Raw genomic sequence first — 27,940 nt, 5'->3', positions numbered from 1 at the left:
AAATAAATCAGCATTGGTTGGGATGAGGTACACTGGATACATTAATAATTGCATGATTTAGAAATAAAAACAGACCATTCTGGTTTTTTTGTTGAAAACAATTGGTCGTCTCACTTAAAATTATTATAGTACAGTATTGACATTTGCTCAGTCAATTGACTTGGACCCACATAACCATTCTGTTGGAAATTGGTATATTTTATAAAGCATTTTTAGGAAAAATTTGCATTGAAGACCTAGCAACAATTAACATTTCACATAAATCCAGCCTAAAAGCAGTAATTTAAGACAGTAATACAAATACATAATTTCACCTTGTCAACCCACCTCAGTAATCTTATTTTTGTATCCCAAAAGAGTGAAATACTCGAGTTTCTGCATCAACACTAAAGGCAAGAGCGATCCTATCTAGCCACCTTGCATGAATTTAAATCTACTCCGATCAAAGGCAATCAGTGGCATGATTTTAACGATATGTCATGCATTACCATATTTAAAGTGTCACACTACTCATTTATAAACACCTACAATGGCAGAAGGAAAAGTAAAATGTACAAGAACACTTGATATACCAAACTGTTTGTCACAATTTTTATTTATTAATTCTGTCTGTGCTTTATAACTTAATAGCACACCCAAAAAAAAAACTGAATCCAGACACCTCCATTATTGTAAGACTGCCTCCTCTTGTGGCAGTTTGGATGGGAGAGGATACAGTTCCAAAGGAAAACAAAAACATACACAGAAGGCACAACCAGCAGTCCCTTGGAGTAGTCTTGAAATGATCCTGCTCGCCACATCTATCGAACTGAGTCACCAGCAAAGGAAGAGTAGACATCACACCTCCCCATCCCATTGCTTGTAGTAGCTGCCAGTGCAGTTCATGAGGAAAACAGAAGTCTACAAGGAGTGCTACAAGCTCTTAGTGACAGTCTTAACAGCATTTAAACTTCAGTTTCACCTCCCCTATACCTAGAAAAAGAAACCATTGCTATATACAGGGGGACTGAGATAAGTTCCCATCGTCTGTACAATCGTGAATACATAACTTATTCACAAACTTACTACTAGTCCAATACAAAAAGAGAGGGACAACAACAAAAATGGAGGGAAAAAACAAAAACACAACTTGGCTGCAGTAACACATCTCATTTGCCTGACTTACATTTTCTGTAAGAGCTTTGACTTCAAGGTAAGAGTCAAAAAGACTGTCCAGGTGTGTGCTGTGGCTTCAAATTAAAGTTTGCATTTAAATGTATCGATCACGGAGAGAAAAGGGGAAAATATATTTCACAGTGCACCTCAGCGTCAAGTTCCTTAGGGCCGGAACTCCAACTCATCTACACTTATGACCTTGGCCGGCATGGAGGGGAGTTGCTGATCCAGGACATCAGAACCAAACCACTTGGCCAGGCCTGGAGGGGGACTTGTGTGTCGCTGGGGGCCGTTTGTCCGATGGGGTCCTTGGCTCTGAGACTGTGGACCTGGGATGCTCTGATGTACTGCAAGAGGAGAAAAAAAAAGTTACAAGAAAAGCAGAATGTATAAGAACACAATGGATATACATTGATCTAGGCCCATATATCAAGATGGTCATAATTGATCCCAATTTTAGATTTGACTCACTTTGTCTCTGCTGCTGCTGAAGTTGCTGCTGGATCACTGCCAGCTGCATCTGACTGTTCGCTCTGGGAGATAGAAGCGGATGTCCGCCTGTTGCGCTGAGCGGGTACAGGGTTTGGCCCAGTATTGGAGGAGGCAAGCCTTGCAGTTGTGCCAGCTCAACATGTGGCGGATATATACCTGAGAATGACAGACAAAACTCAAGACAATCAAATTATGACGTGCGACATCCGCTAGATTTAAAGGAGGGCTTGCTTAGCACATTAAGGAATAAAAGAATGTTCTGGGTAGGGGTGCAGCAATTAACCGGTTTTATGATTAACCATGGTTTTTAAACAACCGCAGCCGTTCAACAACACAGGTTACTTCCACTCACGTGCGGCATAGTTTATAGCTCTTTTGTTTCCACACGGCCCATTTAGCGGGTGCACAGCAACACAGGGTTCAGCTTTGAACGCCACCCGGAGAGAGTTGCGTGCCCGACGGCTGTGTGTAAGGTTCCGAGGCGCCTCGGCCGGGCCACGCTGGCACCCGCGGTGGGCATTCCCGCGCCGGATGTGGACCAGGTTGAGCGGACGTGGGGAAAGGGAAGGTCGAAACGAGGCGGCGGCAAGCGTGGCGTCGGGCCTCTCGACCGCCGGCGGGAACCACTGGCTCGCTGCGCCGTTGCCACCGCCCAACCGCCTCCCCAACCCCCGGGGCTCCGGTCCGCGCCAGAGCGGGGAGCTCACGCGAGCCTCGCTATCCACGGCTGCCCGCTGGAGAGGTCATAAGCTGAGATTTTTGAAGCCGCGGGGCCGCCATCTTGGACATCCCAAGAAAAGTATCTCGGCATTATGGCTGCAAAATGCCTACATATGTAGCGGTAAACTGCACAAATCGCCAGTTTAAAGGCTGTGTACAAACATCTCACTTTAAGTATGGTTGAAATGGAAAAAAATTGAAAGATGAAAGAAAAAGATGATTTAACTTTTTTAATGAAAGAAAAAAAGAGGGTACATACCGTCCACTTAATATACATAGTGCCCAGGCCCCATTTTTAAGAGTCTAATCTGCTGTATTTGTTTTAAAAGGCAGCAACTTTTTTTGTTTTCAGTTATTTATTGTTATAAACAATACTGATGTGATTTTTTTTTATGTCTACAATAATAACCGTAAAACTGCATTTTTTTTCTTCCTCAGACAATAATCATACACCAAAATCTGAAACTGTTGCACCCCTAGTTCTGGGCAAACCTTTACCTGCTTGGACTAGCGCTGGGGCAAGCTGCTGGGGTTGGATTCCCTGTGCCAACATTCGTTGAACCACATTGGGGTGAAGCTGAGGAGGCGGGCGCACCATTGGGACGTGAGATAGCAGCGGTACCGGGTACATGGAACGCGGGAAAGTCGAGGGTGGTCCTGGCGGTGCCATGGTAGGCGTATGATGTCCGGTAGAAAGCGGCCTGAGTCGCTCCTGTTCTTTGCTCGGTAAGGTCTGCGAGAATGACTTTACACCACCAGACTGGGTAGCATTCCCTTCATTTGCTTCCAGGTGTAAACTGGGGGAGTTGTTCTCTGCGATCAAAAGAAGCATGTCCACATTTAGTCAGCTCAAATTCAGATTTGGAATTTTTATGGCAAATAAAGGCGCTGTACCATGTTGAGAGTGCGCTGCTGCCTCCTCTTTGGTCTCTGATCGACTTGATAGATCATCTTTGCTTTTCTCTTTTGTTGCATACATTTTGCGGATAACTGATGTAGGTGTAAATGATGGTGACAACTGTTGCAAGGGGAAAAACAAAATACTTTTTTGCTTCCATGGGACAACAATTTGGGGCAGCAAAGATGAATTTGAATTCTTACCATACTGGTGACAGCACTGCCTGGTGAGTTTCTTCCAGCAGGCTGAGGGACTGGACCAGGGGAGCGGTTAATACGCTGTGGACTGAAACAAGCGCAACACATCTAAGCAAGCAAGTAAAACTAACCTTTTACTTAGTTGGTTAAATAATATACACATCGATTTAGTTATGAACATGAACACATTGTACATCACTTTTGTATATACTTTTGCCTCAACTGCGTGGGCATACTTAATGCCCCACGGCTTGATGTAGGGGTGGACGATATATCAGCCTCAATATTGTCAAAGTTGCTTTTTTACTTTTGAGTATAATACCGTCTAAAAAAACAGGCCCGTTCACAAACAAAGTGGCCCAATCATTGGCTGTGTCACAATATGGTGTGTGCATGTTGGCCACCAGGGGCCAGTATAATAGATACTCCAACATTTGATAAACTGTAGACTCAACTATGCTGCAATGCTAGCCGTTTTTGGAGAGGACAAAGCATATACGTCTTGAGGTATTGTCTGCATGTTTTGCTACCACTGGAGTTAAAATGTTAAACTGTTTATAATTACAACAGTTATTTTTGCTTCGTTAGCTCGTCTATAGCAATTTGAATTGTGCTAGCATTAAGCTAGCATGCGCTTTTATTAAATACAGCAAGTGTAATTTTGTGTTTTATATATTTAAAAATACTTCAATTGAAGAGACAAATGGCTTGAAGCGAGCACTAGGACTTGTAGAATTATTTACCATCTTCCAAACGGCTGCTTGTTGTGAAGTTCACTGCAGCTCGAGTTGGATCACTCAGAAGTTGAAGTACCGCTCTACTGTTTGTTTTTAAGCTAACGGATAAATCAATCACTCACCGATTCCAAAAAGATTTGTCCTGTGGCAGCCTGTTGTAGGCAGATGGGAACGGGTGATGAGCATGCAGCGCAAGATCCTGTTGAAATGCGAGTGCTTCAAGATCTGCATGATTCACTGGCATTGAGAGCGTCCTCATCTGAAAAAAAGTCAAACAAATTGAATGGATCACTTAACTACTTTGATTGATTCATTTTACTTTCAATCCATTAAACATAACGGTACATGGTGTAATTTACAGTACAATGCAGACACTGTCAAAGAATTACATTCCTCCACCAAGGAAAAAGTAATGCTACCTGATGCTGGGCTACAGATGCAGGGCTGATCGACCTGTGCAAGTCAGCATAATGTTCAGGCATCATGGGCTGAGCACCAACAGGAAAGCCTTGAGATAACATGGGAGGGTGACAGTTTTGACATCAGTTTTGTTCGGACAGTATCTCCTAAAAGTTAACTGGAACAGTGAAGTTATTCATGTACTCAGACTGGCATGAAAAACCCCTGTTCCCCAATTGTGTTGACTTGCTTTTGGCCAGGCTTCCCCAACCTTGGACCTCGAGGTCCGGAGCCCTGCAGGTTTTAGAGGTTTCTGTCCTCCAACACACCTGATTCTAAAGATAAGGGTCGTTATGCTTCTGCAGAGTTGGCTGCTAAGCTGATTTTATTTGCATTTGGAGGACGGAAGCATCTAAAACCTGCAGGACTCCAGCCCTTTAGGACCAGGGCAGGGAAGCCTGCTTTTGGCAGTTAGTGAATACTTTTGGAGCATTACTGCTAGTGGCCAGAAGGTGGCAGGAATGCACCTAATGTATTTGACAACCACCAAAAGAAAGAAGAGGAAATGGAAGAAGAAATGTAAGTAGTCGTGTATTACTGCCAGTTTAGCATGTGGCTTCCTTGTGCCACAACAAAAGGCTCAATATCCACCCAGGATTTTGGCTTTGGCCTGAATGTGACACGGGATTCTAGCTAAAAGTCATTTTAAACTAAAAAGAAAAAAACATTCTCTGTAGTTTGAACCGGAAGTTTTGTCAAATGAATACGTTTGATGCTATCAACGCGGGTTACGTTCCGAAATTCACTAACGCCTAAACACCACAGTGTGTGCGCGTGTTCAAAGGCTCCCCCTACCATTAATTTCAGAACGCATCATGCGTTAAAAACTAGAAGTGTATTCATCTGTACCGCCTGATGCACTCAGTGCGCACCGGCACTCATTTTTTTGGGGCGCTCTGAATAAAGAAATGGCAACGCACCGAGTTTCCAAACCGTCAAGACCATTGTGGGTTTGACGCTTATTTCTAAACACCCCCATAATTAGGAAACAGTGGGTGCGAGTCCAAGCTCTACTGTTTGTGGTCATGGCTTTTGTAAAAAATAAAAAATAAAATGTGACTTATACATGTTTTTCTCTTCTTCATGAGTCCGAAAATTACAGTAAGTATTAAAAGTGCTCTCAGCTCACGCTGGAAAAGATGTAAAGTCATTTTGATTCTATGGTTTTACAATTCTTTACCAAACAACTTTTGTGATCACTACCTGCTGGATGTTGCAAGCGACTGTTGAAGTAGTCTGGTGAGAGTGACCTCTGAGGGAAGAGAGGTGGTGAGGGACCCTTGTGTAGCAGCCCATGTAAAGAGCTTGGAGCAGCTGAGACCTCAGAGTTGCTCAAAAGGTTGCCAAGCAGCACTGGGGAGCGACTACGAGCAGGCCCTCCCAAGAGCTCCTACGTGCAAAACACACACACTCAGGAAATATTTCAACAAAACTCACAGGTGTTAATCGTAACAAAATTGTTGCATGGAAAACATTAACAGTTAATTTTACAGAAAAGGACACCCCACTGCCATTTTAAATACCTGGAATATGTTTTTCGGTTGCTGAGGAGGCATTGGAACTTCAGTCAGTGCCACCACAGGTTGGTCTGAAGATTGCTGCAATAATACAAAAGGAAATTGAATTTGTGAATGTGCCATTGAACCCTTGTTTCTTCATACAAGTGTATCCAACGAGCATGCGAGCAATGTGAAGCTTGCGGTAGAGGTTTTTGGAATAGGTCAGAAAAATATTAGCATTTAAAAGGGTCTTACCAAATGTCTGAAAGGCATCACGTTATTTGGCAATCTCCTCAATCTGTAGCCCACTCAGGTGTGTGTTTGCAATTGTTTACAATATGAATCAAATGTTTATTGTGAGACTTTTATGATCTGGTTTTAACTTTGAGCAGGCCAATCTCAATCATTTAAAATGTATACATAGTCCTAAACATCAGCACAAGCTTCACTTGCATAAAGGAGTGGTGCATGAAAATTCTGGCTGAGAAGCAAATTTATGCCCATCACTTATCAAATTGTTTCCTAATCTCTCTAACATTCATTAGGTCGCTACTTGTTAGTCCAATATAAACATTTACATGAGAAATACTTACATTGCTTGAGTTGGTTTTAGGATGAGTTGGCAGAGTTCCACTTGCCTTCATGCTACTGACCAGTTTATTAAAGGCTGACATATCCGTGTCCCGTGAACGTGGACGAGCACTAGGACCACCCGTTAATGCCTCCTCTAAGTGCTCAGCCATGAAGGGCGTCCCGTTTCCTCTCCGCGGAGGTGCTACCTTTTGCACTTGTGGTTCCGAGGCCAGTTTCATGCCTTTCATTCCGCCCTCCACCTCCTCCAGGGACAGAACTGCTCCAGAGTGAGCTATGGTTGGATTAATGCCAGTCAATTTAGCTTGACAAACATACAATTCAGAAAACTGCAGACTTTGGTATCTGGATAAAGACCAGGTCATATTTGGGACAAAGAATTTTAGAATGCTTACATTTACATCACTGCACAATGAGTAGAGTAGCTAGTAAATGAAATAAATTAAGCCATTTATGGTCATTAAATCCAAATACCAACATCTGCCTTACTCTTGAAAAAAAAAAAAAAAACAATCTACGCTTTACAAACAAATTCCACTACAATAAACATATGAAATGGATGCTGCTATTCTATTAAGTTAAGCTATTTCCACTACTACATCAATGTACTGTATTGTTGAAACTATGAAGTGACACTCACTGTTTTCTCGTAGGCGCGCCTTGTTGAGAGAAAGTGTAGAGAGAAGAGGCTTCAGGTCGACTTTGGCCTTGTGCAAAAGCTCCAATATGTCCACTTTGTCCTTGGAATCTGATGATTGAATGGGTGTGAAGAATGGGGCAGGACCTTGTCCAGAACATGTGCCAAGGGCTTCAAGCCCTTCAGAAGGGAACAAAGTAGCAAGATTTAGTATAAACTTATTACTTCTTTAACACTTGCCGATGCAAGAAAAAAACGAAACTAAAAATAAAATAAAAATTGACCTGCTAGTTTTTCCAGTTCTTCATGCGGAGTGGACCTTAGACTACTGGAGTGGCTGCCTGAAGGGCTCAAGTTTCTGGGGAACCACCGACTGAAGCGGCTTGCTGATACAGGCCCTTCACCTAAAACATCCTCTATCATCTAAAAAGACAAACAGAGAATGAGACAGTGGAAAAGCCCAAACATGAGCAAAGGCAAAGAATATGAGTGCTTAAGTGGAACTTACATTTAGGCAGCTTTCCATCGTCATAAGATTCATTTAAGCACAAAATGTTCCAGAGGACCGAGACAATTGGCCAATACATCAAGACCAACTCAATATAAGGTCACAATCCCTACAAAACTTCCCCACTTAGGTTGAACACCAACATATCTATATGGTCCATTTTTGAATGAGATTTATCAATCATGATGGGCATAAATTTGGAATAAAGACTTTATTCTTACATCTCATGCATTAGTCCTAAAAAGCAAAACAAGACAGCAACATTCAGTGATAAAGCAACCACCACCCCCAGATCAAGTCACAGCAGTCAAGGTTATCTACTAGTAATGTTTAGTATCACATACTATTTATCATGGATAGATATTTAGAGCCCAGAGGGGAAAATCAGAGTGTAATTTAGAGGTGACAAGAAAGCATCCTGCTAAGCTTCATTTGAATAAAAAAAAAGTACTATAGTTAAACAGTGACACCCCATTTGTGATACCCACACCTTTCGCCATCTAAACACCTCCGTGCACCCCAGTACTTACAGACGCCAGTCCTGGCATGGTCTTCTCCAGATTGAAAAATTCGTTGAAATCAAAGTCACCAGCGGACTGCTCTGGCACCACATCAGGGTGAGGAACCTCCTGATCAGCTGAAGGCCGCAGACTCACATGTTGCTCCTCTGGCTGTCCATTACATTCTAGAGATTCACATAAATGCACCAAATCCTAAGTAAAACTATCATGACAGTCAGACAAGTTAGTATTTATTGGGGGGGGGGGGTCACTTGCCTTCTTTGACAGACTCCGTCCTCTTCCTCGAGCGCCTGGACTTGCGTCTATCATCTTCTAATATTTTATCATCAAATCCAATGAGCTCGATTGTCTCGGACTGGCTTGTAGGACCCGCAGAGAACCACTCTGGCTCCTCTTCTGCGTAAGAGTCATTCCTTCTCCGTTCACTAAACACACGTTTATCTCCAAAATCTCTCTGCACGAGACAAAAAAGGCCAAGGATTAAACAGATGATTGGACCACATGTGCAAAAATACTTGATACTGATAGATGCGGTGAACAATCGAGGCTATTAGTTTCTGCTGTGCATTAAATACTCGATGAAATTATATCTATTTGATCCAGGAAGGCTTGTGAAAAACAGCAAGTTGATGTTATATTGTAGACAGTAGAAATATCAATGCAATCAATACCATAGCAACACCAAAGTTAGCCTGCTGTGGAGTGACGCCAATGAGAACCAACCCTGAATCTTTTGTCTTTGAAGTCTCTGATATCTCGTTCCCGTTCTTTCTCTTGGCGGGCTTCTCTTTCAAAGGCTCGGGCAGCAATAATACGACCACTTCCAATTCTTCGCGTCCCTCCTAAACGGAGAGTCTCATTCTCCTTATTTTCAAGTGGGCTGATTGGTCGGGAGGAGTGGAGTGCAGGTGCAGCATTGCCTTGGCATCCACCTCCAAAGCTGCGACGCTGTGGGCTCAGTATGACGTCCAAGTCGTCGTCCTTTAACCTCTCACGGGGATCTGAATAAAAAAAATAAAAATGTAGCACACAAATGTTTATTTAAAATGTTTTGTTAAATTGACACAGCACAGAGAAGAGTGTTAATCTTGACAAATTTGATCAGGAAAAAAAATACATCGAAGGACGTAACGCAATATATTGGTGCCCCTTGTAAAGTACCTGGGATTCTTCGTTTCACTGGAACTCTATCCTCCAAATGCTCCTTCTTAAAGCCTTCCATTGGAGAATTACGGCCTGAGGTGGGATACTGTGAGGCGTGCCACTTCTCAGGGTCCCAGACGCCGTCACTGAATTAAAACAGTCGCATTTTTTTTTTGACAGACCAAAGTGACATGACAGGAAGCCATGACCACATTCATCTAATGGAAGAGCATGTCACTAATTTGATGTCACTATACGTCGCTGGCATTAATATATGAATAAAGTTATTTGGGATTAGTAATTCACAGACAAATTAAGTGAACTGGCATAATTTCTCACTGCACCAGACAATCTTGCATGGCTCACTAGTGTACCACGGCCCCTTGGCCGGGAATCACTGGATGAGACCACCAACCAAATTGCACATGTAACTATTCACACCTGTAGGCAATTAAGAGTCCTCAATTATCTTTACATTCATTGTTTTTGGAATGGGTGACAAAACCAGACAACCTGGAAAAAATATACATTCTCCTGACAAGGGCCAATAATTCTAGGACCTTTCGAACTGCAAATACATTCGCCACCACAAATACTTTGTCTTCTATTCCAAAAACTAAATGCTTTATGGTCCAATACACACAATTCACATGTCATCCTGCAACACATTCTTACCTGTCATATTTCTCTGAAAGACAGTCTGGCCTTTCATTGGAGATTGGTAGCTCTTTTATATCAAGAAGCTCCTCCTAAATATTGACAAACAAAAAAAATATTGCTACACTTAAACGCATCAAACCAAAATGAACTTTTTTTCCCCCTCCTCCATCACCTTGGTGTATCTATGTGGAGTTGCTACTGGTGGTTCTTTTTTAACTTTGTCCACAGCAGCATCACCTCCATTCTTCTCTTCAACACAAGTGTCACTGTCCATGGCAGAAACACAGCTTTGATCCAAGCGATGACCCTGCTTGGGGAGGATGAGTTTATTTATTTAGGAATTAAGTGGCTATTGTATAAAGTCCTCCTGAAAAAATATGACATGCTTTGGTTGGAGGCATTTACATGCAGAAAACTCTCAATGCAGGAGAATAAAAAACAGTCATTGTTTCCCATCAATACAGAATGTTCAAAGGTCAGTCGGGGTCCAACATTCAGCCTTTTTAAGTGGTGGTCTTATGACACAATGAGCTAGGTTGTGGTGCTACAGATCCCAATGAAACATTCAAATGTCAGGTGCATTCTTATTGAGCATTTGTAAAATGATATGGCATTCTGGTTCAACGTTCCTGAAACTGTCAACAAATTAAATCTGGCCTAAAACTCAGCTGCTGCTCTGTCATCAATTAAAAACAATTAATTCGATCTAAACGTGGCAATCCATGCATCTCGTCATTTTAATTGTGTTCCAGGTTCTTATTTATCCTGCTTTTATGTTGAGCCTTTATCTTACTCTTTTTTTTTTTTTGTTAAAGGCTTGTTTTCAGTCATTGTAAAGCACTATGGATTCACCTCGTATATGGTGCACAACGAAAAAACTTGCCTTAAAGCCGTGAAACTGGTGGTCAGTAGTAAATCAACAGCACATGCAAAAAAAAAAAACATTAACGTGAAAGTGGTAAGAAAAGACCAAGACGACCGTAAAATAAAAAAGTCGGACCACTCGTTGGAGGCGCTGAAATCCACCTGACGATACCAGCCAATTAACGAGTTAATTGATTACAGCCTGGAGACTTATCAGCTTAAAGTAATAATTGCAATTTGGCAAATTGATAGACGCTGCACCATAACCTGAATTTGTAGAAAGCAGACTTGATAGAACTTCAAATCAATATCACACTCTTGAGTGCGTTGCATTATTTTATTTTAGATTCCGACACTCTAGAATCCGACAAATAAGCATGCGTACACTATTCACAGCTGTCTGAAAATGTACCACATTCACACAGAAAGTACTTACCCGGTATGACGTCTGTATGTGAATGTGGTTGACCTGTAGTTCACGTATGTCAGCTAGCTAGCTAATCTAGCCACTTCAGCTAGCTAGCCAGCTAACTAGCTGGGGGAATGGGATAAAGCCCACCCACCAAATTTGTCACCGGCCGACTTGTTGCAGTGATTTACGAAGACGGACAGTACTAGGGTCACATGAAATAACTACACGGTTTGGAATATTCTCAAACAGTAATCTGAAATACTTGTCTACACGTTCTTTCTTTCCTGAGTCGTAGCAGCAATTTTTCTCTGATCGCCGCTTTAAGAAGGTCCTCGGAAAGCTGGCACAGTGCCCCTCGTGCCTTTGTAGAATTTCAAATAGTCTGGTACGTTTACTATCTATCATTAAGAAAATTTATATTACTGCAGTAATTTATTTATAATATATATACATGGGATGGGTGGGAAAAACAAAATTATTTTGGGAAACTCTTGTCACAATTTATGCAAACCTTTGATTTGTGACAAGGCATAATATTTGGACAGCCAGTCATCGCTTTGGGGTGCGCTCGATTTGTACTCTTGGCTCACGGGCGTCCCCGCTCGGCGTTTCGGTATAGCTAAAGACAGTCAAAATCTAAACTTCACCGCTAACGGTAAAGAAAATTAAACCAACCCCGGGCCCTCATTCGTTTTCACGTGACACGGAAAAACAAACGCGCGGTAGTTGACCAAACTATACAAAATGACAGTAAGACATATAATTCTCAGTTTAAATAACTACTCGAATCTGTGCTGCCTTATATTCTTTCAAACGCCGTACCGTGAATTTATAATCGTGAAGAGCAGTTTCCTGCAATAATGGAAAAACAACTGAGAATACAAAGACGCAAATTACAGAGCGTCAGATTTAGTGTTGATACCAAAGGGTGTGCAGTTAAAAACAGTTATATTCCAAGTAGAGTTGGATACAGTTGGGACAAATGTGGAAGAATTGAGGAGCTGAGAATAAGGTGCAGATTTTCTAACATTTCCCTTCTGTTCTTCGTCACTTTATAGTGTCTGTTTAATTTCTTTAATCTCTGCAGACACTTGGCGAGAAAGTTCCTGAAAATATGGCAGCAGAAGACCTTTGGTCGAATCCTTCTTCATAAAGCCAAGTACCAATTATATTAATCTAAGATGCATGTCAGTAGCAACAAATTGTGGCCATTTTTAAAATCATATAATCTGTGCAATCTGTTGTTTTTAATGTACAGGTGTCACTATGACAGTGTGCTGCTGAGAAAAACATTTGAGGGATGGAAAGAGGAGTGGTGGGAATCTGGAAGGGAGTGGAGTCTTTCAGTACGTGCTGAGTGTCATTACAGGTCGGTTCCTGAGACATTTACTTCAAATTTATGAAACAAACTGATTCTGTAACAAAGTGTCTTTCTTTAAGGTACCATCTGCTCTACATGACATTTCAAAGATGGCAAACATTTATGACACTGCAAGTGGAAAAGAAGAGCAAAATCCAAACAGCTCAAGCATTCGGTATCTATTTGATACCTTAAATTCAGAGAATTAATCTTTCAATATTGAGCATACCCAAATGTAACTACTCCGTTGCTGTTCACCAGCCGACAGGCGGCGGATGCGTCAGATGTGGGACAAGTGGAAGCTTTTCATCCAAACACGGCGACTGAAAAGCAAAACACTTCAATTAGCACAAGAGCAATACGGACGCACAAGTCTGCAGTATGTCAAAGTTGATCTACAGATGCGCTGTTCCGTGGGTTTCACTTTTAATAATACATTGTATCCTTTAACTGGTCCAGCTCAGCTTGGCGTTTGTGGCAGTCGAGGCTTCGGCAGCATCTAAACCTTCGCGCCATGGAGGAGCAAGCCTTGAAGCATGTGGCAGTGAGTATACAGAGCATGGTGAAGATACAACATTTCTTTGCATGACATGCTTGGGGAAAATCACAAAACCCACGTGTGTGGTAACACAAGATCTACTATCTTCTGTAAAAGTAGCTTCTGCTTGTTCACAGATAGAGAAAGAATCCAAAGCTTCTCTTCATTTCAACAGCAGAGTGAAAAAGAAATCATTGCACGAGTGGCAAAATTTTGTCGCCTGTCGTCAGCACAAGGAAGCATTAAAAGGTGATCATGAATGCATCTTTCGTTAAAAGATTTGCCACTCATCTTTCACTCCCTCCGTCATTCAGCTGTTGCTAAGCACGTCGCCCGTCTTCACCTGATGAGGATGAGCTGGAGCGTGTGGAGGAGCGAATGGCATCGCAAAGAGGAGCGTTTGCAAGCCACTGGGCAGCTGGCAAGTCGGGTATCTCAACGCAGAGTCCTGCTACACTGGAGGGCGTGTATCCTTTTAAAAAAAATTTTTTTAAGTATTTTCTTTTCTCTGCTTCAACCTACAAGTACTTTTGGGTTCTTGAACTCTTCAACAGATGTGACATGGCGCAAAGAAAAAGCAGACAAAGGCCAGATGGCAAATCAACACCACCACCATCGCCTGCAGGTCAGATCAAGAGAGTCAAGCCATTGTAATCGAGTAGTGATATGTACCGTACCCATGACTTTGTGTTCTTCTTGCAGTGTGCTGTACTTCAGGTGCTTTCTCTAAACGTGTCACAGAACAGAGCTAAACGGCTAAACACAAATACAGCAGTCCAACATCTTAACCAGACTGTAAGTTATTGTCACTTTGTGCTACACTCATCAGACACTACATTCGGTAGGCTTTCTTCTTTCTTTCCGGCAGACTAGGCACAATTTAGCATTTTTCCTTAAAATTGCTTGAACTTGATGGCAATTTTCTATTATATTTTTTCAATTTGTTGACAAAATACATATATAGTTATACAAGTGTGCCATGGCACCATGGTTGGGGCTCACTGAGTAAAATATATGTTGTGTTTTTGCATAGGTCATAAATAAGCATTGGAGGCTGTGGAAAGAGCGACTAAAGGAGGCTGAAGATAAACCTCTCCAAGCCTTGACAGACTTGGCCCTGACAAACTACAGGTCCTTTTAATTTCTTTATTTTTTTATAAGTATTTACTGTAAACATGTCCTGAATTTACTTGAGGCTGCTTCTTTTTGCCCCGTTTTCAGGAGGTACCTGTTGAGTCGCTCTTTTGACCACTGGAAGCGGAAACTTGCACAGAAAAGACGCATGCAGGTGTTTATGTCGAACATCAACATCTTGCGGAATAGTCTTATTCAAATCCACCTATTTTCTATACGGCATAACCTGTTCAGGATCATGGGGAGCTGGATGTTGGAGAGATGATGCTAGTCTTTTTTCCTGGGTGCTGTCGAGTCGTCAAGGCACCATGAAAATGTACACACAGTTCATCGGATGTTCATGTGCTGTTGTGCAGGAGCTGGAGTGGCGAGCTGATGTTTGGTTTGCAGAGCACTGTTTGGCTCACTATTTCAACTCCTGGTGCGAATATATTTTGCGGAGAAGAGTGAAGAAAGACAGGAGGCACAAGGCAGATGTCTATAATAAGTGAGTACATTTCCCCTCTCTTCACTAGCCGTGTTCTCGCACTATTAATCCTGTCCAGAGCGCAAACATTATTTTCCCACCCTTGTTTTCAGTCAGCGCCTTTGCACTTGGGTGTTGTACACCTGGCGGGAAACGTCAAACAAGCAAAAGGATGAGATGCTGTTGCTGCGAATTGTATGTTGTGACTTTTCTTCTTTTTATGAACCACTCAAATTGCTTCTGAGCCTTGTAGTGTGAAATGTTGCCGCTGATGTCGAGCGACGTTTTCCTCAGGCTATTCTTCACGAAGAGCAAAGCCGCGTGCAGAGAGCCTGGGCTCAATGGAAGCAACGGGCAAAGCAGAAGGACGATCTTCACTGCATGAGATGGGCTTTGGATAGGTGGAAAAAGGTGCCTACCCTTTACACTCTTGCTGCCATCTTTTTTTGCATTACGATAGTGTGAAAAGAAGGGTTTCTGTTTTTAACGGCTCATATAAATCGGAGTTATATACAGTACTTGTGGTGAAATGGTGTCCTGTAACAATCTTTATTCTTGGTTTCAGTTTGTTCAAAGACAGAAATCTCAGCGATGCCATGAAAAAATGGTCAAGCAGGGCTTTGTGGCCTGGAAGGTACACGCAGTACACAAATGACGTTAACATAACAATGAATCAGTTTCAGCGTCAAGGCAATATGCACAATACGATCGAATGCAACAGCTGTATGCAAATTCCGTTTGTTTTTTATATCCACACAGTTAAAGTGCTCTTTAATGGTAATTTTATATCCGATGAATTTATACGATGAACATAATGTTAGATTGGTCCCTGTCAATTGAGCAATATTTTCTTTGCAAAGGGCAGATTCTCAATACAGATTTTGTATTGGATCTACTTGGGAGTGTACTGTTGTATCTAATCTTATGTCTGTTATGTATAACCGATACATAACTTCTTTTATAATTTTTTAAAATCTTTACCAACAGTTCCCGGAGAGCCTCAAAACGTATGCACCGACAGAACGAGCACTCTGGCATTGGGCCCTTACTCTTCAAGCCAAGGTATCACCTACCTGCTTCATCCCTGCACTTAACACGAATGCAGTATATGCAGGAGGATAGTTGTCTTAATGTGTTTTTTGGGAAACTGCTGCAGGTGCTGTACGGGTGGAGGCTATGGGTCAGAGAACAGCGCGGGAAGAAGGTGGAGATGTTAGAAGCTGGCCAGGTGAACAAAATCCAGTTGTCTTGGTGTGCTTTAAGGGCAACTTTGTAGCTTGGGAGGTGCACTCTAAGACTAAGACTTTCGATTGGCTTAAACGGCCCTAAATCAGGTTTCACAGGCATGGAAAGAAGAAGTAAAGTGTGTGACGCCTGACCGCCATCAGAAGAGAAAAACATTCAACAGGGCTCAAAGTTCTTTAAATCAAGGTAAGAATAAATAAAGCACATGTAGATAAAGAAAAACAAATACAATTATGACAATTAGGTTCACATGTGTCATAATTAAAGTATTCAAAATTTCCTGAGGTGACCGGCAGCCAATCTCTTTCTCTCTCTAACTAGAAACCTGCCATATACTGAAATACTGCTAAGTATTTGTTAAAAACAGCAGCATAGCACTTTTGGTTGACGCCAATCATCAGATTAAACAAACACAACAAAAGGCAAATTTCACTGGCACATTCACGATATTGATTCAAGCCTGATGATGACTGCAACTTAAAATACAACACATGTAACTTGTGACTCTTCTTATATTGTTGTTCTATTTCTAGTGGAGCTGTTGCAGAGAGAACGACTCGCCACAGAAAAAGCCCGGAAGCATTATGACTCCAAACTGCTGAAGAAAGCGCTTAGAGCATGGAATGAGCATCGCCGGACATCCCTCAAATATCAGGTAGATTTCCCATCTCAAATACAATACAATACAATACAGCCCTCTGCTGTCAAATCTCCGCATGACAATTTGATGATGACACAGGTGATGAAACGACAAGGAATCTTGTTGCTAAGACTAAAGATGTACCAGACCTACTTTGCACTTTGGAGGAGGAAGGTTTGCTTTTCAAACACTAATCACACTCTCTGATGAATTTTACACACATGCATTTATCCCATTCAACAATTTCATTGATTTATTGTAAATAATAAAATGGAGAGAAAAAAGCACACAAAAAGAAAAAAAGAAAAGTCAAATACACTCTTATGACATAATTAGTTCGGTAATTATCAGCAACTGATTTTTTTAAAGTTACAATTATTTATTATTAATATAAATAAATAAATCCAAAAAATAATAATATTTTGAACCATTTGCAAAAACAGGAAGTCCACCATTTAAAATTACTTTGAAATTTGTCACAATTTTTGCCCTGATATAGAGGTCTACGCACCTATTTTACTTTTTATTATTAACTTCATCTGTGAAAATCAAATGTGGCCCTTGTGCAACATGTTTGCCGACCTCTGTTTTATTTGCAGTACAGTTGTACAGATTCTCTAAACCAAGATCACAATCAGAAGCATATTTTTAAGTCAGTCAGTAGCTCTCTGACCAAAGCTCGTCATTATTACCAGTGCCAAGGAGGTTATGCTTTTTGCAGTTGGTTCGGCAACATTGGTTAGTGTATAAATTAGATGTGTGCCTAAACTCGTGTCGGATGGGTACATAATCCATACATTTAGTTATTCTTCATGCCACAGTCCCTGTTGAAAGTCAAGGTGTCGGAGCAGACAGAGCAAGCACTCTGGCATTGGGCCCTCACTCTTCAAGCTAAGGTATCACCTGCCTGTTTCTCTCTTTTTGCTTTAAAACTCAGCGTTGACAGCTTGATTTGTCCTAATGTTGTTGGTTTTTTTTCAACTGCTGCAGGCGCTGTATGTATGGAAGCTGCGGGTCACAGAGCAGCACAAAAAGAAGACGGAGGTGTTGGAAGCTGCTCAGGTGGACAAAGATGAGTCACAGAGCAACACCGAGAGTCTGCCTGAGCCTGGAATGCAGAGAGATGAAGAACCAGTGAGTTCATGTTTGTGTTTGCTTTCTTCAACTAAATGTGCCACTTTCAATCAGCCTGCTTCTTTTCTGTAGCAAAGACTCCATTTTCAGAGGTTGGTGAAACGCTGTGCCATGAGGTGGAAGCAGCAGGCTCTATGCAAACCACTGAAAATGACCGTGACTTTCCATCATCCAGATTTGAAACCTGAGTCTCCATCTGACTCGGGGGAACGTGCCGCAGACGACAGCGAGCTGTGAGTGCATAGCAGCTGTTAGCAGCTTTTAAGTATTGTCAAATTTATGATATCATGTTGTCCTTTCGCTCCAAGAATCCACCCCTTAATGCGACGCCAGCCTCGTCGCTGCGAGGAACTGTTTGAGCCCTCAATGAAAGTATTAAAGCATGATGGGTAGGACATACTTTATCTTGATTTGTTTCATCATATATTTTAGGCAAGTTTAGTAATATCTGCAGATAGAAATTCCCAATACTATACAGAAACGCAATATAACAGAACCTAATTGGAGCGTTTTATATTTACTTATATCTAGTAACAAGACAAAAAATGTAGATCATACTCAAAATTCTGAAAAAGCTTGATCTATGCAATTATTTGTTAATCATCGTGGCACTAAAAAGAAAAACAAACTTCTTTTTTTTCCCAGCTTTCAAACATCTGCAGGAGCACACCCACAACTCTGGCAGCACATTTCTTCACCGACACATCTTGCACCGTCATCCTCCTCCCTCCATCATCCTTCCATTACTTTCAACATCGCTCGTCAAAGCGGAGACGTGCTTCTTGTGTCGCCCCAGAAATCTCCAGTCTCCATCTTGGACCCGCCTCAGACATCCCGTGAGCTGCTCCTGCCTCCTACTGCTTTTATGAGCACAAAAAATCAGGTAATAATCATCACTGAGATTTTGATACTTGAATTCACCACCAAGTCATCCACCTATTTGTTGTGTATGTCCCAGTTTGGACGCGGCAACATCTTCAGTCCAACAGCGGGACCGAGTTTAGAACATTTTTCATCAACACCTTCAGGTACATCTACATTAACTTTCCACTCTTTGGCTTATATAAATCATAAAAAATGATCGTGGTGTCTCTTCAAGACATAAGCCCGAGAGAACCAAGTGAAGAGTCGGCAAATGATACGACGTCATCGCTGATGAGGGAGCTATTGAACATCCAGCAGGACATGAGGAGCTTCCAGCAGGATAGAAAGCAGCTCAGGTGAGCCCCTGTACAAAAACAGCGTTCATCTTGTTTTTCTGTTTTCTCGTACTTGGTTGTTTACTGGAGGCTTTTTGGCTGCCTAGACTCTGGCAGAAGGTGAAAGACGCGTTGCAGAGTTGGCTGCAGACTAGTGGAAAAGATGAGGAAATGGAGAGCAATTCAGTTTGTCAACAGGTGAAGGAGGTAAGCAAGATTTGTTGGTTATACAAGACAAATGGATAAAACATTACTCTCAGGTAATAATTTGCGTGTTGACAGCTGGAGGAGCGCATCGGCAAACTGTCGCATGAGCTGGGATCACGAAGGCTGACAATGCGTTTTCATGCGGAACGGCTCCAACATTTACAAGCTGTCCTCGACTGCTCAGGATTTTCTTCTCTTTATCGGCAAGTGCAGTTGTGAACGGAACACTTTACGCGATGGTTGGAAGCAGTTTAGACTTCTCAGGCTGTCTTTCTGCAGTTAAGTAAATTCACTTTATTCCCGTTCTCTAACAGTGTACTGCGTTCATCTGATTTTTTTTTGTCACTCAGGACAGGAATCTCAGGGATAAAAAAAAAAAGAATTTTACATAGATATTGTAGAATCAGTGGAATGGAATATATACGTAGTTCAACATACTGGATATCTTTCACATTCCTGGCCTTATTCCAATGTATTGGCAGAGTTGATAGGGCGTCTGTTTTTTTACCTATCAGTAACTAGATATGAGAATTTAATAGAAAATTGCCATTAATTTCATGTAATTTTAAGAAAAAATGCTATATTGGGATATATAGGTCTTTCTTTAAAATTATCTGTCATTGTTTTTTTTTGGGGGGGGGGTAATGTATCAATAGTACTCATGATATATCAGTATTTACTCAAAAGGTGAATACTCATATAGGTATCGGTCTAAAGTGGTACTGAATATCCCTATTAAAACTGAAACAAAACTGTCTCTTAAATATTTTAGATGGTTTTCTTTCCCATTTCAATTTATATGGATTTTCTAAAAATGTCATCTTTTTGTCTAACAGTGAATAAAAGCACATTTACAGTACTTGTAGGTATCTTGCGATGTGTGTGTTGTCTTTGTTGCCATCTTTAATTTTTCTTCTTAAAATCAATACATCACCAAGTAGATTTCTTTGAAATACAAAAATATTTCATCAGTGACATGTCAACAGAATTACCATCAATAGATTAACTCCATCGCATCAATAAGAGTTTAAATGGAAACACACCCTTGTGAAACTAAATTACATCACGTACTGTTTTGAATGCCAATCTATAGTCATCATTTTTGATGGATTGTGGGAGCACATAAGCAATATGCTCCTGACAGGTTGCCATCTCGGTCTTGCGCAACCATGTCCCACTCAATTTGGAGTGTTTATTAGAAGTCACACTGCTAAACTGGCAAACTCAACATTCTGTTCTTCACAAGCAGGACAAACTATTTTGTCCATAACAACTTTCGGGGAATGAAGCACATTCATTTCATGCAATTCCCTCAAAGCTTCTAAATGGGTGTTGTTTGTTTCCCACCGTTGCTAAATGTTTCCACTTGTGTGAAAAAAGCCCTTTCAGGATTTACCCTGGGGCTGATGTTGCACAGTTGTGTTTCTGTTTCTGTTCCACCCTGTGCCTTTAGTGCCTTCAACGCTTTGAACAGTCTTGTGCAAAGCAGCCTACCATAGGACACCATGAGAGGGATTTATAACGTCTTATTCAGTTTCATTTTTGTCTGCTGCGCCTCAAGTAAGTGTCTGTATTTTTATTTTTATTTTTTACCAATTTTTGTTACATTGTTTATTCCGTGTTGGGTGGGTGGTTGCAATGTTCAAAATCCTATTATTGCTGGAAACATTGAGGTTTTTTTTTTTAGATATCATGAACTGATCACAATAATTATTATCTGACCTTTTATATACCTCATGACTCAAAGTCTTCCTTGCATATTAGCTAAGAAGATACGCTGGTGCACAGTGTCCGATCCTGAACAGAGGAAGTGTGCAGAGCTGGCTAAAGCCTTGGTCGCTGTGATACCTCCAGCCTCTGTAAACACTTTTGCCAGACTTTCTTGCATCCGTGCATCCAGCTTGACTGACTGCATCAACAGAATGACGGTGAGCCGCCCACCCCACCACCACCACAACTTGGAAACATTGTAAATTTATATCTGTAAGTAATTTAATGTTCAACCACATTCTGTTTTGAATTCAAACCAAGCGATTTGTGTTTTCAGGCTAATCGTGCAGATATAGTGACACTCGACGCAGGAGATGTTTACTCTGCGATGAAGCAATTCGGCCTCACAGCTGTCGCCAAGGAGATCTACAGCAATGGTAATTTATGCTACGTTTTGTGATGTTTCCTCATCGCGCAACCATTTGATCCAGTCTTGCGGCCGGCAGGAGGGTGTGTTTTGTCTGTGGCTGTGGTGACAAACAGCAGCTTGGACATAAGGTCCGTGCGGGGGCTCAGGAGCTGTCACAGTGGGCTCCGATGGACGGCGGGGTGGAATCTTCCTCTTGGGTTCCTGCTGTCCCGCAACTACCTGAGCTGGTCAAAGGAGAGGCCTCTAACACAGGGTGATTAACATGATTTAAATCGTGATGTGCGCTACTTGAAGCATAATCATAGATGTGGAGACATACACTTAAAGGGGAAGTTAAGTAAAGAAAATAAATCACAGTAATATGTTCTCTGGGGTCCCACTAGTGTAAACATTAGGGGTGTGCCAAAAAATCGATTCTCATTTAGTACGATTCAAAATAGATTTTATTTAAATAATTTTATACTGTCTTGCCATTGTCTGTGTGCGCCTTTTATTTAGAGCGCTGTTCGTGTTGTACTCGATTTGGCCACTTAGGGGCAGTGTGGTCCTACGCGGTCTAATACACTGTTAAGTTGTAGCCACATTAGAGAGTAGAAGGAAAAAGTCACGATCAAGTTATTCCAATAAAAGTTGTTTTTTTGCCGTTCTTTTGAGTGATAAAAGTGCCACGAGTAGCGCGCTAATTAGCATTAGCGAGTCAGACTGGAGTAGATCATTACAATTCGCTGCTCATCTAAAGATCGAAGCAAAAATCATTGTCAATCAAATCATTTTGAATCAAAAATCGTTCGCAAACAAAAATCGATTCTGAATCGAATCGCAGGCCCAAAAATCGCAATCAAATCGTGAGACATTCAAAGAATCCCACCCCTATTAAACATGGCAGCAAAATTCTGCCATTTTTATCCATCGCAATGGGCGGCCATTTTGCCTTTTGCCCTTGACTGAAGATGACATCACAGTTGCTCAGGTAACGAATTAAGACAATTTGGACAAGTCTATGCTTATAACTAGGGCGTGGTTAGTTGATAACTGACTTGTGTTTTCCCCACGGGCAGATGTGAGCAGCTTTTTCAATGCCAGCTGTGTTCCCGGATCTGCGGCCATGGCGCCACATCTGTGTGCTCTGTGCCAAGGCCAGAAGTCTTACGTACGCCAAAAGAACTACCACTGTGAGACGTCTCACAACGAACCCTTCTACAACACCCATGGTGCTCTCAGGTAATAATCACTTAAGCTAAACTTTTTGGAGACAGTTGTGTCCTTTATAACGCTGTTTGTCTCTGTCACAGATGTCTCAAGAGCGATGTTGGGGATGTTGCATTTGTTGACCATTTAGCACTTGAAACTATTGAAAGTAAGTCTTACTTGAGTGTTACTTTCTAAAATAAAGCTCGCTCATAATCTGTTCTTTCAGACAGTAAAAGGGACAAGTTTAGATTATTGTGCACAGATGGCACCCAAGCTCCTCTCAGCCACTACAACACATGTCATCTGGGCCGTGGTCCAGGAGCAGCTGTGGTCACCCGAGTGAGCTTTCGCAAGGTGGCTCGCAAATTTCTCCTTACGCTGCAGGTAACGTTCGTGTATTCTATAAAAATGCACTAAGGCTATGTTTTTACAACCATTACAGTATGCTGTCCATGTACTTATAATTAACCTGACATGCATGTTTTTGGAATGTGGGAGGAAGTATTCAGAGCCTGGTGGTCTGTAGCAGAAAGCTACATACTTTTAACACTACACAAGACTCTCATTGTTAACTCATTTACTGCCATTGACGGCTATAGACGTAGACATTTGAACTATTTCTATTAGTTTAACATTGTTTTCCACTTTTGTTAACAAGAGTATGAAAACCTAGAAAAAAAAGTTTTTATTGTACATTTAGAACAGATATAAAATTTGTGATTAATCATGAGTTAACTATTGAAGTCATGCGATTAATTGCAATTAAAACTTTTAATCGCCTGACGACCAAATTTTTAATAATCTTTTTTTTTTTAAATAAATAAAAAGATTATTAAAAATTAGGGCGTCAGGCAATTACATTTTTTAATTGTAATTAATCACATGACTTCAATAGTAAAATCACAATTAATCACACATTTTATATCTGGTCTAAATGTACAATATTGTTTTCCCTAAAGTGGAAAAATGTTAAACAAATTTAGTTAATATGATTTTTTTGACATCTAAAGCCGTCAATGGCAGTGAATGTGGAAAAAATCTTAATTGTTGTGCAATGTTTAGGCTATTTGACAATAACACTATTGTGTAATTCCTAATTTAGATGTTGTTCGGTCGTCAAGGGCGAGAGAGGCATCGCTTCCAACTCTTCAATTCACTCTCTTTCGGGGAAAGGGACCTTCTTTTCAAAGATGCCACAGCCAAACTTGCTGCACTGCCAGATGGTGTGGATGTCAGTCAGGTGTTGGGACTGGGTTATATTGCACTCCTCAAAGGTCTTGGGCATGAAGGTGATTGTGCTTGTTGTGGTTCCTTTGTTGGCTATCTGGTTGCTTTGACTAATCCTGTGTGTGTTGTGTGCAGGAAGCTCACTGGAAGACAGTGTTGTGCGGTGGTGCTGCATCAGCCACGCAGAGCAGAGAAAATGTGAGCACTGGGCTCTAAGTATAAAGTCAGACCCGCTGGTGTGCGTCAGAGCGGCCTCCATGCGGGACTGCGTGAAGAAAATTAAGGTAAGTTCATGTAAGCATACAAGGTGCGCCAGAAAAGGATAGTGTCATAAAATCGCAATCCACACGCCTTGTTTTGAAAATGGGCTGCAATTTCACAAATTCCGCAAATGATGTCATTGATTTGCAAACATGCTCCTTGGCTGCAGTTGTGAGGACTGTTGGGCTGAGGGTTGCTGGACTGTGAGCTGCTTGGTAGAGATAATGGATTAGGGGAGCAGGAGGGTGGCTGTGGTGCATCCGCACCTTCAGACAGGAAGGCATTTACTTCTGACAAGACCACAGGCAGGTCAGAGTTGTATGTGGATATCAGCGGAAACAATTAAGGTTTATTAAATGGTTGTTTACTAGCCAGGGAAAGACGAAGCCTCTCTATAATCCACGTTCCGAGGCAAACAACCGCCGCCTTGCATCACGTGACCGACTCATTGTGACGCGCTGCACCTCTGCGAGAGAACTGGGGATGGTGACACACACTGACTGACACAACTGTTTAGTGTTTATTTTCGATACTGCAATAACATATTCTGAATGGTGGATGCAAACAATGAAGTTCATTCTTTGCATGGTTCTCATTACTACAAGGATCCGAAAGTGTTAATTTCTTCAATTTTGTACCCTGAAGAAAAATACTGCAATTGAATTAACTATCAACAAAACCAAGAGTGGTGTACACTGTACAATACTCACGTTTGGAAGTTTCTGAGGGAAATTGTATCTGATTGTAATGATTTATTTTTACTATATTCGTTTTTGTACATGCAGTTGTCAATTTCACCCCCTGTAAATGTTTAAAAAATATATGATACGCACTCTTGAACAAATTGCTTCTATGAAAGTACGTTGTGACTTGGCGACAATAAGTAAGGCTGACAACAGTTGAGAATCTTTGGCTTATTTTGATCTGTTCACCTGTTATGTAAATTCCACTGAATGTATTGTACTCTTTATACAGAGGGATGAGGTGGACGCTGTCTCGCTAGACGCAACTCATTTATTCATTGCAGGAAAATGTGGCCTCGCCCCAGTAATAACGGAATATTATGCTAACGGTACGTTGGTATCCCATGAGCCTCGCTAACTATCTTTAAACTACATAAATGAGTATTTAATTTACAAACTGTCATAAATTTGTTGCCTCAGCTAATTTCACACTGAATGTTTTTGGGCATCTGTTTTCTTTAGATAGAGAATGTGTGACGACTGAAGTATCTACTGAACACAACACACTGGGTAAGACCAACTTTAGACTGGGCATCTTTCATACAAAAACCTTACATATGTCTCTACTCAGTGTTGCCCTCAGTTGTGGGCGTGGCAGTATCAAAACGGTCCAGCAAGAGCGTCGCTATGGGCAACCTTGGAGGTCGTCGCTCCTGTCAAGGCCACATGTACAGCCCCGCAGGTTGGCTGCTCCCGCACACGCACACACTTAGCCGGGAGCACAACAGCAGCAGCGCAACTTGTGATCCAAACCAAGGTGCTATATGATTCCTTCAGCTGATTTGCGCACCTGCCGTCACAGTAACGTCTTCCATCTTGTGACCATTCGACTTTTAACTGTGCCCTTTCCACTTGGGCAGTGTACAGTGACGTGTTTTGGAAAGGATGTCTTCCCGGCTCGCAGGGGAATCTGTGTAAAGTGTGTCTGGGAGGCACGGGGGAGGCTGCAACCAAACGCTGCACTGACAACCACAATGAGCGTTACTATGGCAACATGGGAGCTTTGAGGTATGCTATGTTGGTTATTCTACAAAAAATTGTCTTTCATTCTTATGAGATTTTTGATGTTAGTCATTCCGCATGCATATTTGTGTGGCAATTTTCTATATATTTATAAAAGTTAATTAACCAGAAATGTTTGTGAAACTTTAATGAAATTACGGACTGTTTCCTCCTCACAGGTGTCTGGTTGGAGATCCCAGTGGCAAAAGCTATGGGGATGTAGCCTTCCTTGAGCAGCACAATCTTCAAGACAATATTCTCAGTAACATATTTAATCACATCATGAAGTACAGGTTCATTGAAAAAGCAACTCCCTATTTTACAATTATTTATTTATTGTAATGTTTTCTCCTTTTTTTGCTCCTTATTGTACGAATTTCTACAACAAATCAATACCGATTACACTGCCCATCCAAAAATTACAATAAATAATGTTATAAGTATTTTTTGAAATAGGGATTTGCCTTTAAATCACCATGTACTTAGTTACTTCAGACATTAGCTCTGCTTAGATTTTTTTCTTCTTCTGGCATTTTCTACTTCAGGTTTGAATTCCTCTGGTTGGGCAGAAGGGTGGACGTCATCAGACTTTGAGTTGCTGTGCGGCGACGGCCGTCGGGCTGCTTTGTCTGAGTGGGAGAACTGTAATCTGGGAGTCATCCCACCTAACACAGTCGTGACTCGGCCGGTCCTCACGACGCGAGTTTACGACTTCCTCATGAAGTCTCAAGTGAGCATACAGGCACCGATTTTTATGTTATTGTTTTATAAATATGCTGTCTGGGTAAATAAGACAGGACTGTGTTTTTTCCCCCAGAAAGCACGAAAAACAGAAACCAAATTATTATTATTATATTTATTTTAAAAAGTATTTTAGGGGTGGAATATCTGTTTAACTAAGGATGGAGCCGGTTTTAGTAGAGGTGGCCAGCATCATGAAATGTTTAAGGAAAAAACAAAAAGTCAAAATATGACTGAGACCATTATTTCAACATGGTGACAATATTGAGAGCTAATATAAAACTTGTTTCAAACCTCCAGGAAATGCTGGCGGCCAATCCAAGATCTCAATTTAAGATGTTTAAGTCTCGCCGCTATGGCGAAAGTGATCTGCTGTTTAAGGATGCAACACAGTGTTTTGTCCGCACAAGCCACATGGATTGTCGCTCCATCCTGGGAGAGGAGTTTTACAAGCGTGTGGAAGCTGCTTTCAATTGCACCCAATCTGGTAGAAACACAGTAAAGCAATATCAAATATCATGCATGATACAAACTCAACTGAATGTTAATACAAGCACATGTATTTATTTTCTTTACAGCAGACATCTTGCAGTTCTGCAGTCACGATGTGTGCAGCACAGTCTAATGCACACTGAAATCAATCCACTCTGGCCTTCCTTTGTGGAGTGCATGTTCTCCTCATACTTGAGCACTCCATTGTCTGCCCACACGTCAAAAACATGCATGTTCGGTTTATTGAGGACTCTAATTGCCCGTACGTCTGAATCGTAGACTAGTGTATATGTACCCTGTGATTGACTCGCAACTGGTCCAGGGTGACTAGCCCAGGATGTACCCTGACTAGCCTAAAGTCAGCTGGGATATGAGGACAATTGCTAAAGAAATGTATTCATTTTATTTTATTTTTATAATTTATAAAGCATGTTTTCTTCTAATAAGACAATTTGTATTTTATTTTTACATTCTGGATGACTGATGAGTTTGTGCTGCTAAAAGTGAAACAATGACTATTAAAAATAACGAATGCGGCTATTGCTAACTAGCTGAAAAACCATCATTTTCGTGGCAAATTATTATAATAAACACATGCGTAATTCTTTACGTATAATTTAATCACAGTTTTGTTAATCTTTTATCATCTTTAAATAACTTCCATAGTTTTTTGTTACACGTCGACGTATAACGTTTAATTGGTCGTGTTTTTAAATTTTGTAATCAG

The 27,940-nt window shown here is 41.3% G+C and overlaps 3 protein-coding genes across 6 annotated transcripts; 2 read left to right on the top strand and 1 right to left on the bottom strand.

Annotated features, from left to right (window-relative positions):
• Positions 1-569: 569 nt before the first annotated feature.
• On the bottom strand, positions 570-11,822 carry eif4enif1 (eukaryotic translation initiation factor 4E nuclear import factor 1). Of its 4 annotated transcripts, XM_086087703.1 has the most exons (20): positions 11,518-11,822; positions 11,101-11,115; positions 10,390-10,524; positions 10,233-10,306; positions 9,576-9,703; positions 9,138-9,415; positions 8,670-8,868; positions 8,424-8,578; positions 7,670-7,808; positions 7,389-7,565; positions 6,751-7,022; positions 6,182-6,256; positions 5,862-6,048; positions 4,619-4,707; positions 4,322-4,458; positions 3,469-3,550; positions 3,262-3,385; positions 2,866-3,180; positions 1,627-1,803; positions 570-1,502 (listed from the first exon to the last, which is right to left on the bottom strand). In XM_086087703.1, exons 3-20 carry the CDS (start codon positions 10,489-10,491, stop codon positions 1,318-1,320), a joined length of 2,895 nt encoding a protein of 964 aa, XP_085943829.1. In that variant the 5' UTR covers positions 10,492-10,524; positions 11,101-11,115; positions 11,518-11,822; the 3' UTR covers positions 570-1,317. The 4 variants fall into 4 exon arrangements, with proteins under 4 accessions (XP_085943829.1, XP_085943828.1, XP_085943827.1 ...); XM_086087702.1 differs by lacking the exon at positions 11,101-11,115 and having other exon boundaries at positions 10,390-10,527; XM_086087701.1 differs by lacking the exon at positions 11,101-11,115.
• Positions 11,823-12,186: 364 nt separating this feature from the next.
• Positions 12,187-20,275, top strand: sfi1 (SFI1 centrin binding protein). The gene is made up of 30 exons (XM_086087811.1): positions 12,187-12,505; positions 12,581-12,652; positions 12,752-12,862; positions 12,934-13,028; positions 13,115-13,232; positions 13,313-13,397; positions 13,529-13,640; positions 13,706-13,858; positions 13,946-14,016; positions 14,094-14,186; positions 14,425-14,522; positions 14,613-14,679; positions 14,882-15,012; positions 15,105-15,186; positions 15,286-15,402; positions 15,557-15,625; positions 15,979-16,053; positions 16,148-16,219; positions 16,326-16,422; positions 16,770-16,891; positions 16,976-17,050; positions 17,698-17,772; positions 17,867-18,010; positions 18,083-18,243; positions 18,319-18,399; positions 18,656-18,893; positions 18,969-19,038; positions 19,110-19,230; positions 19,317-19,416; positions 19,492-20,275. Exons 1-30 carry the CDS (start codon positions 12,354-12,356, stop codon positions 19,633-19,635), a joined length of 3,201 nt encoding a protein of 1,066 aa, XP_085943937.1. The 5' UTR covers positions 12,187-12,353; the 3' UTR covers positions 19,636-20,275.
• Positions 20,276-20,412: 137 nt separating this feature from the next.
• On the top strand, positions 20,413-27,638 carry sxph (saxiphilin). Its single transcript, XM_086087812.1, has 17 exons — positions 20,413-20,976; positions 21,181-21,344; positions 21,464-21,563; positions 21,633-21,809; positions 22,615-22,777; positions 22,849-22,913; positions 22,974-23,131; positions 23,850-24,036; positions 24,110-24,258; positions 25,211-25,307; positions 25,441-25,488; positions 25,550-25,735; positions 25,839-25,986; positions 26,160-26,242; positions 26,526-26,710; positions 27,022-27,208; positions 27,300-27,638. The coding sequence occupies exons 1-17, from the start codon at positions 20,922-20,924 to the stop codon at positions 27,344-27,346; spliced, it is 2,199 nt and encodes a 732-aa protein (XP_085943938.1). The 5' UTR covers positions 20,413-20,921; the 3' UTR covers positions 27,347-27,638.
• Positions 27,639-27,940: the final 302 nt, after the last annotated feature.

This window comes from Leptonotus elevatus, chromosome 10 (genome assembly GCF_054856555.1).
Source record: "Leptonotus elevatus isolate MCC_2025b chromosome 10, RoL_Lele_1.0, whole genome shotgun sequence".
NCBI lineage: Eukaryota > Metazoa > Chordata > Actinopteri > Syngnathiformes > Syngnathidae > Leptonotus > Leptonotus elevatus.
The sequence above is the reverse complement of the archived record's forward strand: the minus strand, read 5'-3'. Positions and strand labels throughout refer to the sequence as shown.

Excerpts from the sequence above, each read along its gene's own strand:
- eif4enif1 (XM_086087703.1), bottom strand. The coding sequence starts at position 10,491 with ATGGACAGTGACACTTGTGTTGAAGAGAAGAATGGAGGTGATGCTGCT. Across the intron at positions 9,704-10,232 it reads CTTTCAGAGAAATATGACAG|TGACGGCGTCTGGGACCCTG; the intron begins GTAAGAATGTGT and ends GTTTTAATTCAG. Across the intron at positions 9,416-9,575 it reads AGTGAAACGAAGAATCCCAG|ATCCCCGTGAGAGGTTAAAG; the intron begins GTACTTTACAAG and ends TTTTTTATTCAG.
- sxph (XM_086087812.1), top strand. The coding sequence starts at position 20,922 with ATGAGAGGGATTTATAACGTCTTATTCAGTTTCATTTTTGTCTGCTGC. Across the intron at positions 21,810-22,614 it reads GGAGAGGCCTCTAACACAGG|ATGTGAGCAGCTTTTTCAAT; the intron begins GTGATTAACATG and ends CCCCACGGGCAG. Across the intron at positions 24,037-24,109 it reads CAAAGGTCTTGGGCATGAAG|GAAGCTCACTGGAAGACAGT; the intron begins GTGATTGTGCTT and ends TGTTGTGTGCAG.
- sfi1 (XM_086087811.1), top strand. The coding sequence starts at position 12,354 with ATGGAAAAACAACTGAGAATACAAAGACGCAAATTACAGAGCGTCAGA. Across the intron at positions 13,029-13,114 it reads CCAAACAGCTCAAGCATTCG|CCGACAGGCGGCGGATGCGT; the intron begins GTATCTATTTGA and ends GCTGTTCACCAG. Across the intron at positions 13,398-13,528 it reads AAGCCTTGAAGCATGTGGCA|ATAGAGAAAGAATCCAAAGC; the intron begins GTGAGTATACAG and ends GCTTGTTCACAG.